Source organism: Ranitomeya variabilis, chromosome 2, assembly GCF_051348905.1.
Source record: "Ranitomeya variabilis isolate aRanVar5 chromosome 2, aRanVar5.hap1, whole genome shotgun sequence".
Taxonomy (NCBI): Eukaryota; Metazoa; Chordata; class Amphibia; order Anura; family Dendrobatidae; genus Ranitomeya; species Ranitomeya variabilis.
In genome coordinates, this window is record NC_135233.1 from 386,634,744 (window position 1) to 386,655,390 (window position 20,647).

Genomic DNA, 20,647 nt, shown 5'->3' on the forward strand with positions numbered 1-20,647 from the left:
TATTACACTTGATGTGTTGCACTATATTTAGGACAAGTGTTCTTCTTTCTTCACTTCAATATTTCCCCCTTTTTTTGCACTTTAGACACTTATGTGCACCTTATGAGTCATAGTTTGCACATTGCATTTCTTTGATTATAATTGTATGCATTTAATTATATGTATTCTTTAGGGTTTTTTTTTTCTCCATACACCACACAATGATGTATGTATAGGCGTATTCTATGGCCTTTTGGCTCTGGATATAACCTATATAAAGGATTTTTTTCTTTGTTGGTTTTTATTCCTCTTATGCTCAAAGAGAGGGGCTTTTTTATATAATAAAAACCTTTAAAATATTTCTTTGTATGTTATCAATATATTATTTTCTACTACTGTAGACACTTTTTGTAACATATATATGCTGTGATTATTATATTATGCATGTCCTAATGTAAGCATTCTTTTGGTATGATACCATTATGTGCCATCTTAAAGGGAACCTGTCACCTGAGTTTGGCAGGATCGGTTTTGAGTCATATGGGCGGGGTTTTGGGGTGTTTGATTCACCCTTTCCTTACCCGCTGGCTGCATGCTGGCCGCAATATTGGATTGAAGTTCATTTTCTGTCCTCCGGAGTACATACCTGCGCAAGGCAATATTGCCTTGCGCTGGCGTGTACTCCGGAGGACACAGCATGAACTTCAATCCAATATTGCGTCCAGCATGCAGCCAGCGGGTAAGGAAAGGGTGAATCAAACACCCGAAAACCCCGCCCATATGACCCAAAACCGGTCCCACCAAATTCAGGTGACAGGTTGCCTTTAATAAAGGCATTTTAATTGATTAACTAAGTGCTGCCGCCTATATTGTCCATTCACCGGGGTACTGTGGTTGTTTTGTAACATATCATTGGGGTGTCAGAGCCGCACCCCTCTGATATTGATAACTTGTCAGGTATATCTATAGGATCCTCCTAAACTCCATATAGTCATGAACGTACAGGATAACTAACCCTATAACAGAAGAATCAAACAGTTGCCTTCACCTGGGGATCCATGAGCCGTTATAGGGGTATTTAACACTAAAGACTTTATCTACTGGATAGGTAATAATGGGGACCCACTGTTGTTCTCTATTAAACAAGGGTCCTGTGGAAGTTACATCCTTCTCGCCCACTGACAACTCCAACTTAACACAACAACACACATTTATTTGTCGGTGACTACAATGTTGCGATGGGGGGAACGATCTAATCTTCTCTTTGATCTAGTCCTTCTTCCATCGGCTCCTCGGAGTGTGGAGATTGCGTTATGGTGTCCAGTGCTGACTCACTTTCTTCTTTTTGAGGAGACTCTTTTCCTGGATTTTTCTGAGGACAAAAACAAATCCAATTTAATTGAAGCGCAATCAGAAACTAAATGAACAGATGATGTTATAACCCCACACAAACCATCTCCTCCTCTTCATCATCCAGCAGAAGGATGGGGAAATCCATCTCTGCTTCCTCCTCCAGCACTGGGGCACTTTGTGCTTTCTGCTCCTCTAGAACGTGCCGCTTCAGGGATTTTTCTTGGGCTAAATGATGGGCGATGAGGTTGCGAGATGGAATCTCTGTTGCCTTAATTCAGCCAAAAAAAAAAGAAAATTGCATCAGGTCCGGCATCGAGTCATCACCAACAACACAGAGGCTCCGACTACTGACCTCATCTGTTTGGGCGATATCATCCGGTTCAGTGTCCGTTCTGGATTCAGCTTCCAGAATTGCCATGATTGTATGAGGGACATGGGCCAGCTAAAAGGCAGGAGAATCAATACCTCGATCAGTCTGCACAAGGGAACATTGGGCCGTGCACTGGCTAATGGGTTTCATCACTCACCTGGTTTGCTGTAAAAGTCCGAACATGGGCCAGCAGAGGATCGCGGAGATCGGGGGACGTCTGGAGGACGGACTGCAGCTGTGGAGGGGGGAGCTGGAGGAGGACACTGAACGACTGCGGTTTGGTTCTTTGGCAGCATTTTATGAAGCCCTCCCAAACCTTCGGATACTTCCAGACCTAGAACCAAGAGAAAAGAGCATGAAGGTTAGACACTAGATGAGCGGAGGGTCGGAGTGGTCAGTGCAGCGGTTGTCAGCATGAGTTTATTGGAGAGTGAGAAAAAAAAACTCCAAAAAAATCTGTGTCCTGATGCTAGAATAATGGCTTCTCAATTGGGGCTGGTACAGGAAGGGACTGGTTATCAAATGCCACCTCATCGGGCTGGTGCCATCCAGCCAGGATTGTAGGGAGCCCGAAGGGCCAGATAATTTGGCTCCTGTCACTGACCAGGCACCAGTCAGCTGGGACCAGCAACCAATACTTGCTGGTAGAGTGTCTACTCCGCAGATACAATCCCAGTGCCCCTGCAGGGGAGATTAAAGGGTGAAAGCCAAATGTGACCCTTACAAAGCCCGACAGTGAAAACATACAATGAGCTGATGGACAATTGCACTTGCCAACCACAGCCATCAATGCTATGTGACCAGAACAATGGTTAGTTCACATGACCATAGAATACCATCATTATCAGCAGCACATTCACAGGACACTGTGCTGCCGAGAACTATCCAGTCACCCAATGAACAAGTATGTCACTTATCGGCTTGTGTAAACTTGCTCATTCTGGATTAATGGCTCCTCTAAATATCCAATCCAACCGGTCATCCAGGCCGCTCTTACCTGCTTGTAGATGAGTCGGGTGAGGATGTTCATAATGAAGCCCCCTAATCTGGGGTACATGCCCAGGGCCTGGATAACCGTCCTCATGAGAAGCATGGGCAGCGGAGTGGTGTCCATCAGCTGCTGCAGAACCACAGCCAGCACTTCAGACGTGTACACCGAGCGCGCAGAGAAACACAGGTTAATGGCTGCAGGGGAACAAGATGGAGGTTTACACAGAGAAGGAAAATGAAGAAATCCCAGAATTCATGGAAAATGAAGAATTACCTTTAATGACAGATTTCATGTCACATTTACTGGAATCGATGTTATGAAGAGCGACCAGCAGGTCTCCAGGAGTCAGAGGAGAAATGGTGCTGCTCCCATCTCCTAGGAAAGGCACAAAGAAGCTGATAATTTCATGTTCTCTTGCACAAGCGGACTCGGCATCAAATACAGGAAAGTCAAAACAGGCACCATCCTTGCCCCCGTGTCTGACCCCATCCCTGCCCCTCGGTGTCTCACCCCATCTCTGCCCCTCGGTGTCTCACCCCATCTCTGCCCCCGCATCTGACCCCGTCCCTGTGTCACACAGGACATCTAACCCCATCCCTGCCCAGCATCGCACAGGACATCTAACCTTTCTGGCCCCATCCCTGCCCCCGCATCACACAGGACATCTAAGATTTCTGACCCCATCCCTGCCCCACGTTGTAAGGACAACCAACCTTTCCGAACCCATCCCTCACTCACCGTGTTGCGTTCCCAGTAGTCGATTGAACACCTCTTTCACGACAATTGGGTTGAGCTTGATGAGTTTGGGTAAAGCCTGAATTACCTCTTTCTACAAGACAGAACGTGCACAGTAAAGAGGTCTCCATCCTCCCCCATACAGACCATATAACCACACCAGTGGTCCACAGTGGGTCAGACCCCATCTTACCTTGTCCAGACCGTTAAGCACCGGGATCAGGAATCGGACATCTGGGAGACGCTTCTGATACAGATCCCGGACGCGTTTCACAAGTTCGGGGGAGGGCGGAACTAAAAGGAGGATGGGCGCGATTACTGAAATTATCACTACAAAGTCCAGACAGCGGTGACCCCAGTCTGAATGTTGTAAATAAGGGGGCGAAGTCACCATGAATCCAAGAGTAGACAATCTAAGAAAGGTCTCTTTGGATGATGCATTTCCTACAATTTTAGACAGTTTATGTAGGTGCAGGGTATATGCTACACACAGACATGTCCCCTCCAGCATCCACCATCTCTCGGGACGTCTGGGACAAACCTTTATCAGTCAGGATGTGCAGGCAACGAGTCACCAGGGTTTCTGCCCCCTTGGGGCAATTCTCCACCAGCAAGAGCAGCTCGGGGGAGTTCATGCCCATGCCACGGATCTGCAGGAAAGTAGCAGAGTCAGGAGCAATGCTCTGTCCCCCCCGCCGCTCTCAGGTTTATGCCTTTAGGGTTTGTAATGTCTCACCGGGGTCTCGATGACGCGCAGCACAGTCCGCTTTATGTCTGCGGTGGCCTCGGTGTAGACTGATGCCAGCTCATGGATCAGCTTGTGGTTCTGCGGAAGTAAGGCCAGGTACAGGTACAGACAGTGCTTCACCGTGTCCTCCGTCCAGGGTGCAGCCACCTCTAAAAACAACAAGAACGAGCTGAACCGAAGTGTCAGGTTTACATTTCATGGCCAGTAGAATCCTCCCCGACCCACCCACATCAGCATGTGACTACCACATTGACCCTTCCATACCTGTGTCCTTATCTGCCCCGAAGAGCACGGATGGGGGGTTTGGATGGACGAGCAGCTGCAGGTAATTCAGCGCAAACTTCTCTATGTATTGGCGGAGACTCTCCTTTTCATACATATGTTTGATGAGGAGCAGCGCCTGCTGGCGGACCTGAGAAACACAGCAATAAGGAAAACGTCAGGGCAGAGGAGCGTGCAGCGGCGCAGAGGTACATAGAGGAGGAGTGCGGGGAGCAGCGCAGAGGGGGAGCGCGGGGAACAGCGCAGAGGGGGAGCGCGGGGAGCAGCGCAGAGGGGGAGCGCGGGGAGCAGCGCAGAGGGGGAGCGCGGGGAACAGCGCAGCGGAGGAGCAGCGCAGAGGGGGAGCGCGGGGAGCAGCGCAGAGGGGGAGCGCGAGGAGCAGCGCAGAGGGGGAGCGCGAGGAGCAGCGCAGAGGAGGAGCAGCGCAGAGGAGGAGCGCGGGGAGCAGCGCAGAGGGGGAGCGCAGAGGGGGAGCAGGGCAGAGAGGGAGCGCGGGGAGCAACGCAAAGGGGGAGCGCGGAGAGCAGCGCAAAGGGGGAGCGCGGGGAGCAACGCAGAGGGGGAGCAGCGCAGAGAGGGAGCGCGGGGAGCAACGTAGAGGAGCGCGAGAAGCAGCAGCACAGAGTGGGAGAGCGAGGGGCAGCAGCGCAGAGGGGAGTGTGAGGAGCAGTGCAGAGGAGGAGCAGCGCAGAGGAGGAGCACAGCAGCAGCGCAGAGGAAACTGTACCTTGTCCTTCTCGTTGGAACTCAAGTCCAGAAGTAAATGCAAATACTGGAACTGCCGAGCTGGGCGAGTTAAGATGAGATCTCTCAGCGTGGACATTCCCAGGTAACTGCGACCCTGGGAAGGAAGCAAAGAGAATCAAGACCAGCTGAGGAAATCCTCCTAAAGGATACCACTGAAGAAAGATACTGGCTGCACAGGGATTACTTATTTCAGGCTGTATAATATGACTGGGTTATATAGGGGGATTCTACTTCATGAGAATAATCCCACTCAGTCATATAAATCTGCTTTCTGACCCCATTATATTTTACCCATCACCGGACCTCATAAATCACATTCCCTTCATAGACAAAATTAATGGTTGGGGGTTAATGTGGCCCCGGCAGGGCAGTACCTCGTCCTCGCAGTATTTACGGACGACGTCCAGCGCAGAGTCTGTGAGCAGCGGAGCCTCCAGGACAACTTTTGTGAAGACCCTAACAGGATGGAAAACACCACAATGTCAGAATGACAACACGAGAACATTGTGTCCTGGAGCCGGCATCGCCCGGCACTGACCCGTCCCTCTGGTCTGGCCGCTCCTGCAGTCCTGTCAGAATCCCAATCAGACACTCCTGATATCCCTCTTCTCCTGCCCCGGACTGATATTCACAATACTCCTGGAAGAGCCAAGCCAGAGCCAGGTCCAGACGTCCACGAGGGTCCATGAGAAAGTGGCTCAAGACCTCAGCCTTCAGTGAAGTGTCGAACAGGGTCACCAATCGCGCCAGAACCTTCACCCGCATCTGTAAAGAAGAGAGATTAAAGGCAATGGACGCTTCTGGCATGGAAACAATGGCTGCCTGATGTCAGAGGTAAACTAAGGTTCAATCTTCATTCCTCAATGAATCTCAAACCTGATATGTGGCATCCGGCACATAGTTTTATACTGATATTCTGTGGAGCCCTCCGTGTGATCTCCAGTGTACCCGTCCCTCCCAGTAATACATGCTGGATGTGATCGCCAATGGATCTGTCCATCCCAGTAATACATGCTGGATGTGATTGCCCATTGATCTGTCCCTCCCAGTAATACATGCTGGATGTGATCGCCCATTAATCTGTCCCTCCCAGTAATACATGCTGGATGTGATCTACCATTGACCTCGCCACCCCTGTAATTCATGCTGGATGTGATCTACCATTGACCCCGCCATCCCAGTAATACATGTGTGATATGATCTCCCATTGACCTCGCCATCCCAGTAATACATGCTGGATATGATCTCCCATTGATCTAATCCTCCCAGAAATGCATGTTGAATGTGATCTCCCATTGATCCCATCCTCCCAGTAATCCATGCTGGATGTGATCTCCCATTGATCTCGCCTTCCCAGTAATACACGTTGGATGTGATCCCCCATTAATCTGTCCCTCCCAGAAATACATGCTGCATGTGATCTCCAATTGATCTGTCTCTTCCAGTAATACATGCTAGATATGATCTCCTTCGGACCTTTCCCTGTCAGAAATACAGGCTGGATGTGAACAAGGCAGGCAGTGTGCTGCTAAACCAGTTTCAGAAGACATTATGGAAGAAATTATGGAAATTGTTTAATTTTGCATTTACAAAGCAAAGGTACAATAACAGTGCGAATATGTGTACAGCCAATAAGATAAAGCAAAAAATCCAAAAGGACAGAGGAAAAAGAAGAATAGGAAAAGCCTTTTACCTGAGCGGCCCCGCTGCCCCCCACACTGCGCTCTGCCTGTAATATCCTGTGCACTGCAGTCAGCTTTAGGTCATTGACTTGAGACTCAGTCAACGGCTCCAAGACTTCCTTCAGTTTGAAGATCTTCTTACGTCCGATGGCTCCAGCCGCCCTGCAAGGAAATAAGCAGTTAATATGGCAAATACTGTACGGCAAGGTGCACAGTCTCCGACCAGCGTCTTCTCACTTGAGCTGCGCTCCCGGCAGGATGGGCTCCGGTCTTTTTTTGGCAAGTGGGGCTCCTAAGTTACCAGTGACACTGTTTGCCTGGTAGCCCACCACGGAGATGGCCTGGCCCTGGGTGAGCAGGGAGGAGACTCTTCTTTTGATAATTAACCCTTCTGGTTTCATACTTTCCTCCTCCACCAATTCCACTGCAGATTCCTGAGTCTTTTCCTTTTCCACACCTACAGAAGGACAAAGAAAGCGTGAGCGGGGGGCAGAAGGGTCCAGTCTAGGAATCGGCTGCTAGTCGGGGCGGGGGGCTACAAAATGTAACCTGTGTACAAGTGATGAGAAGTAGTGACGGAGGCGACGGGCACACAGCAGATACTGATGACGGAGTTGATGGGCGGTCACCAGATACTGATGACGGAGGCGACGGGCGGTCACCAGATACTGATGATGTAGGTGGTGCCCCCTGAGGAAGGAGTTTAGCGCTCCGAAACGCGCGTCGGGGTGGACTCTGGACCGCTCACTGCATCATCACCAGGTAGTTATATGTGCATATGGGTGTTTCTGGCCATGTTGTTTGATATGGTTATCTATGATTTTGTGGACACTGATCCCAGTTGATATATGGCCATGGGCCCTTTATAACAATGATAGTATTTATGCTGCAGTGAGGTGGACATGAGTCCTTTGGTTTATTGTACCACCATATAGTGCTCCATTTTGTTTCCCTCTGTCATCCGTTTACCTGTTCTGTATTGCATTATTGTATTTTAATGAATATTTAATAAATTTTCACTTTTTATGGGATTCTCGACTGTATTGTTGTGAGGTTATTATTTGTACTAGTGGCAGTTTCCCGAACTGATGTCCTGTGAGAGAGATATATATTCATGCTAGACATTGTTTGGCACATAGATTGTGGAATTTTCATTGTTGCATGGATAATGTGTTTAACAACTCTGTTATTACTGATGATGTAGGGTACGGGCGGTCACCAGATACTGATGACGTAGGGGACGGGCGGTCACCAGATACGGATGACGGAGGCGGCGAGCGGTCACCAGATACTGATGGGATTTACCTTTCTCTTTCCTTCATTCATTTAGCATTTTGTTAATCCTATATAATAATTGCCAGTTGGGACTTCCGGCCGCTGTCCCCGAATCCCATAAGGCACCGCGGCAGTGTCACTTGCACAGGCGCAGTTCGTGGCAGCATAAAGGATGTCCGACAGTTGCTGGTCGGCGCTGCCTGAGATCTAATCTCTCGAGATCTTGGTCCCGAGATCACCATCTGCGCATGCGCCGCCCCCGGCGGCGGCCATATTCCTGGACACCACAGCATATGGAACTGTGGAAGTACCAGGGCTCTGGCCTGTCGCAAAATGTCAGCAGAGCCCTGGGCAGCGCCGGATCCCTACGCAGCACCGCTGGGCACAGGAGACACCCGCAGCAGCAGCCAGGTACCCGGAGACACCCAGGAGCAGCACAAGAACCCCCCGCAGCAGCACAAGACCCCCCGCAGCAGCGCGCCGCACATCCGAACACCTCATCCCTGCCTGCGGCCTGCAGCATCACCCCACTCCTGCCTCCACCAGTAGCGATCCTGGGACCCCACTTCACCGCAGCCACCACCCCCGGTAAGCAATAAGATGCAAGGGTTATAAGAAGCACCACCATGTTATTAAAAAATATTTTTTCTTCTTTTTTTCCTCAAAATTTGGGGAGTGTCTTATAAAACGAAAAATACGGAATGTTGGAAAGCGCAAATGGTGTGAGACATGTCCGCTGCTCCTGTCAGCACCACTAAGCATACACAGACAGCACCGGGCCTATTTCTGGCTGATAATAATTTGTTGTGGCTTCCATGTATGACGCAAGTTACTGTGCAGCATTTATTACACACCAGCCTAAGGCTAAGTTCACATTAGCGTTGTGCGACGCAGCGTCGCCGCATGCGTCATGCACCCCTATATTTAACATGGGGGTGCATGGACATGCGCTGTGCTGCGTTTTGCGACGCATGGCCGCAAGCGTTGGGCGCAGAGAACGCAACAAGTTGCATTTTTTTTGCGTCCAACTTTCGGCCAAAAAGGACGCATGCGTCGCATAACGCACCGTTTTAGCGTGCGTTTTGCTGCGTTTTTGTTTGCGTTGTGCGTTGCGTCGCCGACGCTGCGGCGCACAACCCAAATGTGAACGTAGCCTAACACTTCTGCACAGTACTGTAACACAAAGTGGAAGTGTGGAGTGTCGGGACGTCCCTGCAGGTTGGCACATTGTAACCTCCCAGCCCCCACTACATCAGCCAGTTCCCCCCGCCATCAGTTCCCGCCAGTTTACCAGGTCCAATTCCAGCAGCTGTCATCTGTGTAGCCATGAGACGGGCAAGGTGCCGAATCTGAGCGTCTGTTCCGGCAGACTCCACTGGGGTGTAAGTGGACTGGAAGGAGGCGGGCATCGTATCTGGCAGGTAGACCATACTGATGAGGACCTGAAGACAAGGCGGACAGTTCAGGATTAGCTCAGACACGGCAGGTGGAAGCCAGGACATGAGAACAATAAGGATGACTGCACACAAGAAACTATCAGCAAGATATAAAAAAGCAAAAACTCAAAACTGCTCACTTACCAGATTGGCCACACTTTCTGGAGTAAGTAACGGACGCAGGAAATCTGCAGTGATGTCAGTGGCAGACATGGTGTTGGGGGCAGCAGGGGGTAAGGAGGTGTGCGGGACGGGGTCCTTTTCATCATCATCATCTGCCAAGGGGGCATCTGTAAGAGACCGGCGCCATTATATCACATTACATTAATCTGGTGGGAAAATAAGCTACACAAAGCACGAGAAATGAGAAAAGGGAAAGTGAAAGTCCTATACGATAACGTTATAGCTATTCTAACATAGGGGCAGTATTAGATTAGTTATATTCTTGTACATAGGAGCAGTATTATAGTAGTTATATTCTTGTACATAGGGAGCAGTATTATAGTATTTATATTCTTGTACATAGGGGCAGTATTATAGTATTTATATTCTTGTACATAGGGGCAGTATTATAGTAGTTATATTCTTGTACATAGGAGCAGTATTATAGTAGTTATATTCTTGTACATAGGGGCAGTATTATAGAAGTTATATTCTTGTACATAGGGGCAGTATTATAGAAGTTATATTCTTGTACATAGGAGCAGTATTATAGTAGTTATATTCTTGTACATAGGGACAGTATTATAGTAGTTATATTCTTGTACATAGGGGCAGTATTATAGTAGTTATTTTCTTGTACATAGGGGCAGTATTATAGTAGTTATATTCTTGTACATAGGGGCAGTATTATAGTAGTTATATTCTTGTACATAGGAGCAGTATTATAGTAGTAGTTATATTCTTGTACATAGGGACAGTATTATAGTAGTTATTTTCTTGTACATAGGGGCAGTATTATAGTAGTTATATTCTTGTACATAGGGGCAGTATTATAGTAGTTATATTCTTGTACATAGGAGCAGTATTATAGTAGTAGTTATATTCTTGTACATAGGGGCAGTATTATAGTAGTTATAGTCTTGTACATAGGGGCAGTATTATAGTAGTTATAGTCTTGTACATAGGGGCCAGTATTACAGTAATTATATTCTTGTACATAGGAGCAGTATTATAGTAGTTATATTCTTGTACATAGGGGCAGCATTATAGTAGTTATATTCTTGTATATAGGGGCAGTATTATAGTAGTTATATTCTTGTACATAGGGGCAAGTATTACAGTAGTTATATTCTTGTACATAGGAGAAGTATTATAGTAGTTATATTCTTGTACGTAGTATACAGCACAGAGCCACGTAGTATATTGCACAGCGACGTAGTATACAGCACAGAGCCAAGTAGTATATTGTCCAGTGACGTAGTATATTGCCCAGTGACGTAGTATATTGCCCAGGACGTAGTATATTGCCCAGCCACGTAGTATATTACCCAGCCACGTAGTATATTGCCCAGTGACGTAGTATACAGCACAGAGCCACGTAGTATATAGCACAGAGCCACGTAGTATATTGCCGAGCCACGTATGTCACAGGTTAAAAAATAAACATATACTCACCTTCCGAGGGGCCCCTTGTAGTTCTGTCGCCTGTGTTCGGTTCAGGCGGCAGCTTCCGGTCCGAGGGTGTGATGACGTCGCGGTCACATGACCGTCACGGCAGGTCCTTCTCGCGCAGGGCTTGCGGTGACGTCGCGGTCACATGACTGACGTCATGGCAGGTTCTTCTCGCGCAGGCCCTGTGATGACGTCGAGGTCACATGACTGTGACGTCATGGCAGGTCCTTGTCGCACACCAACCTTAGCACCGGAACCTGCCGCTTGCATGGACCGATCACCGGAGCGTCAGAAAGGCGGCGGAAGGTGTGTATATAATGATTTGTTATTTTTTTAATAATTTTTTTAACATTAGATGTTTTTACTATTGAGGCTGCATAGGCAGCCTCAATAGTAAAAACTTGGTCACACAGGGTTAATAGCGGCGGTAACGGAGTGAGTTACCCGCGGCATAACGCGGTCCGTTAACGCTGGCATTAACCCTGAGTGAGCCGTGACTTCGGGGAGTATGGAGCGGGCGCCGGGCAGTGACTGCAGGGGAGTAGGGAGGGACTAATCGGACTCTGCCCGTCGCTGATTGGTCGCGGCAGCCATGACAGGCAGCTGGCGAGACCAATCAGCGAATGAATATCCGTGACGGAAGTTGCCAACAGAAAGACGTTAGTACCCCTTAGACAATTATATATATATATATTCTTGTACATAGGGGCAGTATTATGGTAGTTATATTCTTGTACATAGGAGCAGTATTATAGTACTTATATTCTTGCACAGAGGAGCAGTATTATAGTATGCATCTTGTCCTTCACATGCGCTGCTGTCACCAGATAATCAATGTCATTCACCTCACTTATTGGTGGTTTTTATGTTATGGCTGATCATTGTATATTCTTATTGTTATTCTCCATCTCACCCCTTTTCTTAATCGTCAGAAAAGTAACAATATAACTGAGCCACAAGTTTTCTGCCCCTAACGTTTGTCTTTTCATCTGCTGCCCATCATTCACTGCTGCTACCGATCCCTCTGGTAACCACAATTCCACGGTACTGTTCCTCTAGGATTAAAGAACGTCTTCAATCATAGGACTGGTACCAATGGTTTCCACCAGTATGATGTAGCGTCACTGTAACCCATTACCTGCCATCACCTTACCTGTTCGGCTCTTCTTCTGGCCTCCTTCGCCGCCCTCTCTGGTCCTCTTGCGGTTAAGTTCCCTGGGTGGTGGCAGGTGGCGAGTAATCTCTGCCTGTCCGGTCCCCAGATCCATTAGCAGGGTGCTAATTGGCCCCTGATATTCAAGAGACGACGGGTGCCGCAGCACGTTGAGCAGCTGTAACTTCAGGTTTTTCCTAACGCTGCTCACTTGAGATTTGGCCAGAGTTGGAGGTAAGTTTGCTGCAAGAGGAAAAAAAAAGTCAGAAGAAAAAGAAACGACAAAGAAGGCAAGAAAATGTCACATTTACTGTGTGGAGACAAGGAAAACTACAGGACGATCCGCCTCCACCTGCCTGCATCAACCTGCCCTCATATACTGTGCCACCACTGTACTGCACCGACCCCCAACCTGCCCTCATATACTGTGCCACCACCCCACCACTGTACTGCACTGGCCCCCAACCTGCCCTCATATACTGTGCCACCACCCCACCACTGTACTGCACCGACCCCCGCCTGCCCTCATACACTGTGCCACCACCCCACCACTGTACTGCACCGGCCCCCAACCTGCCCTCATATACTGTGCCACCATCCCACCTCTGTACTGCACCGGCCCCCACCTGCCCTCATATACTGTGCCACCACCCCACCTCTGTACTGCACCGGCCCCCACCTGCCCTCATATACTGTGCCACCACCCCACCACTGTACTGCACCGGCCCCCAACCTGCCTTCATATACTGTGCCACCACCACACCCCTGTACTGCACCGGCCCCCACCTGCCCTCATATACTGTGCCACCACCCCACCACTGTACTGCACCGCCCCCCCGGCCTCCACTGAACTGCTTCCAACCTGCCCACATATACTGTTCTATCCCACCCGTGCTGCATGCGCCGCACCGGCCTCTCCCCACATTACATGCGCCGCACCGGCCTCTCCCCGTATTACATGCACCGCCCTCTCCCCGCATTACATGCACCGCACCAGCCTCCCCCCCCCCCCGCATTACATGCACCGCACCAGCCTCCCCCGCATTACATGCACCGCACCAGCCTCCCCCCCCCGCATTACATGCACCGCACCAGCCTCCCCCCGCATTACATGCACCGCACCAGCCTCCCCCCGCATTACATGCACCGCACCAGCCTCCCCCCGCATTACATGCACCGCACTAGCCTCCCCCCGCATTACATGCACCGCACCGGCCTCCCCCCGCATTACATGCACCGCACCGGCCTCTCCCAGCATTACATGCACCGCACCAGCCACTCCCTGTATTACATGGACCGCACCAGCCACTCCCTGTATTACATGGACCGCACCAGCCACTCCCTGTATTACATGGACCGCACCAGCCACTCCCTGTATTACATGGACCGCACCGGCCTCTCCCCTTATTACATGCACCGCACCGGCCTCTCCCTGTATTATATGGACCGCACCGGCCTCTCCCCGTATTACATGCACCGCACCGGCCTCTCCCTGTATTACATGCACCGCACCGGCCTCTCCCCGTATTACACATACGTCACGTTGAATATCTTACCATGTAGGGTTTCATAGGCTTGGATGACTTCCGCCATGAACATGGGTCTCTGACGAGCGATTGATGCCAAAGAACCGAGTGCAGCAGTGAGGTTGATGCTGGAGATGGCAGGGTGAGCCATGAATTTCAGGAGTTCTTTGAGGGCTTGTTTCCCGACATCTCGTAACATATCTACAGAGAACAAAGGACGAGCAGATATCGAGGAGCCAATCATCCCTACATTACCCAGCATGGCCTTCCCGCCCAGGGAACAGGTCGCTAAGCCCCGATACCTGACGATTCGATGACTGTGACAGTAAAGGGCAATATCAGCACTTACTGTACTTCAGGTAGGAGTGATCTGTAGGAATCTGCTCCAGGCTGATGTCGCCCTCCTGCCTCTTGGGGATTTCACTGTCTTGGGTGCGAGGGGACAAAGTCACAATCAAACTCTCCACAAACTTCACGGCATGTGTGCGGATCCCATCGTTGTCAGACTCCAGGAGTTGGAGGATGTCGATGGCCATTTCAGTTACCAGATCCCAGCAGGACTCTTGGCGATCCGATGTAGGGCGAGACCGGGCGACCCACTGTATGGAACAAGAGAAGATGGAGAAAATGAGAGGCGCTGCAGACAATCACCAGATGAACTCGCAGTCCCATGTACAACAGCAGCATGAAGCTAAAACCCTGCAACGCTCCAGCTCTGAGGTCAGGAAATGGCTGCATGACGTCTGAGACACCACCCAAGGGAACAACTGGTAAGAAACTGCTCAGACGCAAACATGGGTGACAAGTGCCGGCTCTGCAGCACAGGGGGTCTGTCACTCCTAAATGAACCATTTATACATGTGCGTTCTGCCCCTATAACCTCAGACTTGTGGTGGGCACCGCCCGGGCTTCTACTAAGTCTTCATTTATCTAACACACACTCGTTGGGTTATGTGCCGTCACCAAGATATAAGAGAACGAGCGTCACAAAAACGAGGACTGAGCCAAGTAGGATGTCAGGTTTAACCAACTAGTATTTTACAGCAAACTGATCCAAAAAATGGAGTCGATGCACAAAATTAACAAGGCAAGCCTGGAAACAGATGGGCGCCACCTCAGTATGTTATCTTATGGGAAGAGTTAAGGCTGAGTCACACATAACGATATCGTTAACGATATCGTTGCAACGTCATGCTTTTGGTGACGTAGCAACGATCCCGCTAACGATCTCGTTATGTGTGACAGCGACCAAAGATCAGGCCCCTGCTGGGAGATCGTTGGTCGATGGGAATGATCAGGACCTTTTTTTGGTCGCTGATCACCCGCTGTCATCGCTGGATCGGCGTGTGTGACGCCGATCCAGCGATGTGTTCACTTGTAACCAGGATAAATATCGGGTTACTAAGCGCAGGGCCGCGCTTAGTAACCGGATATTTACCCTGGTTACCATTGTAAAAGTTAAAAAAAAAAACAGTACATACTCACATTCTGATGTCTGTCACGTCCCCCGGCGTCCACAGGGTTAAAACTGCTTTCGGCAAGGGCGCTGCTAATATGCACTGCACGCGCTGCTGCCGAGAACTTCCCTGCACTGACTGTCAGCGCCGGCCGTAAAGCAGAGCACAGCGGTGACGTCACCGCTGTTACTGCCGGCGCTGACACATTCAGTGCAGGGAAGCTCTCGGCAGCAGCGCGTGCATATTAGCAGCGCTCCTGCCGAAAGAAGTTTTAACCCTGTGGACGCCGGCGGGGGACGTGACGGACATCAGAATGTGAGTATGTAGTGTTTTTTTTTTTTTTTACTTTTACAATGGTAACCAGGGTAAATATCGGGTTACTAAGCGCGGCCCTGCACTTAGTAACCCGATGTTTACCCTGGTTACCCGGGTGCTTCAGGGGGACTTCGGCATCGTTGAAGACAGTTTCAACGATGCCGAAGTCGTTCCCCTGATCGTTGGTCGCTGGATAGAGCTGTCTGTGTGACAGCTCCCCAGCGACCACACAACGACTTACCAACGATCACGGCCAGGTCGTATCGCTGGTCGTGATCGTTGGTAAGTCGTTTAGTGTAACTCCAGCTTAAGACAGGTCCCAGGGGATGGAGGACAGATGCAGCAGAGCTGGAGAAGTGCCGATCTCCAGGTAGTGTCCTTCCCTGCCAGGGTCCACTGCGATACCCTGTGATGGTGCCGGCACCGAGATATGATCACTTTGAGGAGGCTCTACCCTGCCCCATCCCCCCTGGAGGAAGTGAGCACAGACCTGTAGGGCCACTTTGTAGAGATGGGTCATGGTTAGGATGGACTTCTTCACCACATTCACGTTCTCATCCTTCAGCAGCATGTGCAGATTAGCTATCAGCTTCACGAGAAGCTCGTTATCCAGTTTACTGCCAGGCAAAAAGACATGGGTGACCCAAACTGACAATTCCTGCAGAGTCAACCCCCGAAGAGCGAACCCCCAGGAGACACCGCACGACTCCCATCAAAAGCCACACCTGCCCCCCTAGAGCAGGGAATCCCACCACATGTGTCAGACTCACCAGGCTTCTTCTATGAAATTCACCACAAACTTGCGAACGTCTACAGATCTGTCTGCCTGGAAAGCGATGATCTCCTGCAAAATGGGCAGACGTCGGGTCAGAACCTGCGCCGCACACACCTCCGCCGCACACCTGCTCCGTACACATCTCTGCCGCACACACCTCCGCCACACACATATCCGCTGCACACACCTGCGCCGCACACATATCTGCTGCACACACCTCCGCCGCCCCCACCCAGCACTTACATCCAGGAAGTTATCCAGCAGCGTCGGCTCCTTGTTTATGATCAGCTCTTGGACCTGGAAATAAATGAGACACATAAGCTCTGAAGACCAGGCACAGCCACTCCGGGCGGAGGAAGGACCCACCTGCTTCAGCATCGTGATCTTGGAGTCATTGGTGGCTAGGGCAGCCATGTTCAGCAGTTCTACCACCTGAAAACAAGATCACATCGAAACACATGAAACCTGAAAAACTGAGCAGGAACACGATGCTCATCTCCAAATAATCCCCCAGAAAAAGCAGAAGAATGGGAGAGGGGTCTACAACAATGCACCAGCTAGGGGCCCAGGAAGGCAAGGGTGCTCCCCCTGCTGGCTGTATCAGGAAGGGCTCAGCCGGGGTCTCATCTGAAGAAGCAGCAGCTCCAACAAGTCACAAAGTACAGGAGACGAGAACTGCGCAAATCTACAGCCGTCACCGGTGCTGCATCCACAGACTGAGCCAACACCCCGCACCACCAGAAACCCAACCACGTGATGCCATAATGTCCCTCTCCGCACACCCTTACCTTCTCCGAGGTGCAGACGCTGTCAGAGGCCTCATTATCCTGGGTGAAAAACTGGTAGGCCACGCTGACCGCCATGATGGAGAGGAGGCCACGCAAGTCTAGAATACAGACAATGGAGCAGAGGTCACCTGCAGTCCTATGTAACACCACAGATAACACAATGATAACTGAGTACAGATAACGTAGATGTCACCTGCAGTCCTATGTAACACCACAGATAACACAGTGATAAGGGTACCGTCTCACAAAACGATTTACCAACGATCACGACCAGCGATACGACCTGGCCATGATCGTTGGTAAGTCGTTGTGTGGTCCCTGGGGAGCTGTCACACAGACAGCTCTCCAGCGACCAACGATGCCGAGGTCCCCGGGTAACCAGGGTAAACATCGGGTTACTAAGCGCAGGGCCGCGCTTAGTAACCCGATGTTTACCCTGGTTACCGTCGTAAATGTAAAAAAAAAAAAAAACAGTACATACTCACATTCCGGTGTCCGTCAGGTCCCTTGCCGTCTGCTTCCCGCACTGACTGACTGCCGGCCGTAAAGTGAAAGCAGAGCACAGCGGTGACGTCACCGCTGGGATCTGCTTTCACTTTACAGCCGGCAGTCAGTCAGTGCGGGAAGCAGACGGCAAGGGACCTGACGGACACCGGAATGTGAGTATGTACTGTTTGTTTTTTTTTACATTTACGACGGTAACCAGGGTAAACATCGGCTTACTAAGCGCGGCCCTGAGCTTAGTAACCCGATGTTTACCCTGGTTACAAGCGAATTCATCGTTGGATCGGTGTCTCACACACCGATCCAACGATGACAGCGGGAGATCCAGCGACGAAAGAAAGTTCCAAACGATCTGCTACGACGTACAATTCTCAGCGGGGTCCCTGATCGCTGCTGCGTGTCAGACACAGCGATATCGTATGTATATCGCTGGAACGTCACGGATCGTACCGTCGTAGCGACAAAAGTGCCACTGTGAGACGGTACCCTTACTCCCTGAGTACAGATAATGTAGTAGATGTGACTTGCAGTCCTATGTAACACCAGATAACAGAGTGATAACGCCCTGAGTAAAGATAATGTAGTAGATGTCACCTTCAGTCCTATGTAACTCCACAGATAACACAGTGATAACTCCCTCACTACAGATAATGTAGTAGATGTCACCTGCAGTCCTATGTAACACAACAGATAACAGTGATAACTCCCTGAGTAAAGATAATGCACAGATAACACAGTGATAACGCTCTGAGTACAGATAATGTAGTAAGGTCACCTGCAGTCCTATGTAACACCACAGATAACAGAGTGATAACTCCGAGTACAGATAATGTAGTAGATGTCACCTGCAGTCCTATGTAACTCCACAGATAACAGTGATAACGGAGTACAGATAATGTAGTAAATGTCACCAGCAGTCCTATGTAACACCACAGATAACACAGTGATAACGCTCTGAGTACAGATAATGTAGTAAGGTCACCTGCAGTCCTATGTAACACCACAGATAACAGTGATATATCTCTGGGTACAGATAATGGAGTAGATGTCACCTGCAGTCCTATGTAACACCACAGATAACAGAGTGATAACTCTCTGGGTACAGATAATGTAGTAGATGTCACCTGCAGTCCTATGTAACACCACAGATAACACAGTGATAACTCTCTGGGTACAGATAATGTAGTAGATGTCACCTGCAGTCCTATGTAACACCACAGATAACAGTGATATATCTCTGGGTACAGATAATGGAGATGTCACCTGCAGTCCTATGTAACACACAGACAGCACAGTGATAACTCTCTGAGTACAGATAATGTACATGTCTCCTGCAGTCCTATGTAACACCACAGATAACAGTGATATATCTCTGGGTACAGATAATGGAGTAGATGTCACTTGCAGTCCTATGTAACACCACAAATAACACGGTGCTAACTCTCTGGGTACAGATAATGGAGTAGATGTCACCAGCAGTCCTATGTAACACCACAGATAACAGTGATAACTGAGTACAGATAATGTAGTAAATGTCACCTGCAGTCCTATGTAACCACAGATAACAGAGTGATAACGCTCTGAGTACAGATAATGTAGTAAGGTCACCTGCAGTCCTATGTAACACCACAGATAACAGAGTGATAACTCTCTGGGTACAGATAATGGAGATGTCACCTGCAGTCCTATGTAACACAGATAGCACAGTGATAACTCTCTGGGTACAGATAATGTACATGTCTCCTGCAGTCCTATGTAACACAGATAACACAGTGATAACTCTCTGGGTACAGATAATGTAGTAGATGTCACCTGCAGTCCTATGTAACACCACAGATAACACAGTGATAACTCTCTGAGTACAGATAATGTAGTAGATGTCACCTGCAGTCCTATGTAACACCACAGATAACACAGTGATAACTCTCTGAGTACAGATAATGTAGTAGATGTCACCTGCAGTCCTATGTAACACCACAGATAACACAGTGATAACTCTGAGTACAGATAATGTAGTAGATGTCACCTGCAGTCCTATGTAACACCACAGATAACACAGTGATAACTCTCTGAGTACAGATAATGTAGTAGATGTCACCTGCAGTCCTATGTAACACACAGATAACACAGTGATAACCCTCTGAGTACAGATAATGTAGTAGATGTCACCTGCAGTCCTATGTAACACCACAGATATGACGCATTGTCGCCCCCTTCTCTCCCGCTCTCATATTACCGGGCAGGCCCCTCCATTACTATTCAACAATGGTTTATTACCGGTTGTGCGCACGTTTCGTCTCCCCTCGTCGGTCTCAGTCCCGGTAACGTCCTGGTTGTTCTCACTTCTCCCGACAATTCCCAGCCGGCGCGGCCATGTTGCGCTGCCCAGTGACGTATTTCTATTTCCGCTTCCGGTGCTCACGGGTCCTAGTATCCACTCCTGTGTGCACTCGGAGCGGCGGTCACGGTCGTTGATCTGTTCCTAGAGCTGAGGCGATAACGGGCTCCGGGCGCCGATATCTGAGGGGAGGGAAGATCGCAGCGGCCGGGGGGGGGGGGAAGGGGTTAATAGCAGAAAGAGGAGAGGAAATGTCACTAAGAAGAGAACATGAGAAATTGTGGTAGTGTCACCTACATCCCCGGTGACATCATCAGTAGTGCGTGCCACCTACATCTCTAATGACGTCAGTAGTAGTGTCGCCTACATCTCTGGTGACATCATCAGTAGTGTCACCTACATCCCCAGTGATGTCATCAGTAGAGTTGAGCGACTTTTACTTTTTTAGTATCGAGTCGGTTTTCGTGAAACTTTCTCAAAAGTCGGGTCGAGTGAAATCTGCCGATCATTGCGAAAAGTCGGGGGCCGACTGAAACACGAAACCCAATGCAAGTCAATGGGGAAGCATAGTCGGCAGAG

The 20,647-nt window shown here is 49.6% G+C and overlaps 1 protein-coding gene across 1 annotated transcript; it reads right to left on the reverse strand.

The window, feature by feature from the left end:
• Positions 1 to 1,171: 1,171 nt before the first annotated feature.
• Positions 1,172 to 20,173, reverse strand: SYMPK (symplekin scaffold protein). The gene is made up of 27 exons (XM_077286358.1): positions 20,008 to 20,173; positions 17,227 to 17,324; positions 16,805 to 16,870; positions 16,682 to 16,735; positions 16,434 to 16,507; positions 16,154 to 16,280; positions 14,241 to 14,490; positions 13,922 to 14,092; positions 12,366 to 12,608; positions 9,743 to 9,888; positions 9,454 to 9,604; positions 7,125 to 7,344; positions 6,899 to 7,049; positions 5,744 to 5,970; positions 5,580 to 5,661; positions 5,186 to 5,299; positions 4,441 to 4,588; positions 4,165 to 4,325; positions 3,970 to 4,078; positions 3,622 to 3,722; positions 3,432 to 3,522; positions 2,967 to 3,068; positions 2,700 to 2,887; positions 1,860 to 2,036; positions 1,685 to 1,774; positions 1,433 to 1,600; positions 1,172 to 1,351 (listed from the first exon to the last, which is right to left on the reverse strand). The coding sequence occupies exons 2-27, from the start codon at positions 17,299 to 17,301 to the stop codon at positions 1,232 to 1,234; spliced, it is 3,606 nt and encodes a 1,201-aa protein (XP_077142473.1). The 5' UTR covers positions 17,302 to 17,324; positions 20,008 to 20,173; the 3' UTR covers positions 1,172 to 1,231.
• Between the last annotated feature and the right edge of the window lie 474 nt (positions 20,174 to 20,647).

Coding starts and splice junctions, on each gene's coding strand:
- SYMPK (XM_077286358.1), bottom strand. CDS start 17,301: ATGGCGGTCAGCGTGGCCTACCAGTTTTTCACCCAGGATAATGAGGCC. Junction 16,736..16,804: donor AGATCACGATGCTGAAGCAG/GTGGGTCCTTCC, acceptor ATTTATTTCCAG/GTCCAAGAGCTGATCATAAA. Junction 9,605..9,742: donor CAGAAAGTGTGGCCAATCTG/GTAAGTGAGCAG, acceptor CCTTGTCTTCAG/GTCCTCATCAGTATGGTCTA.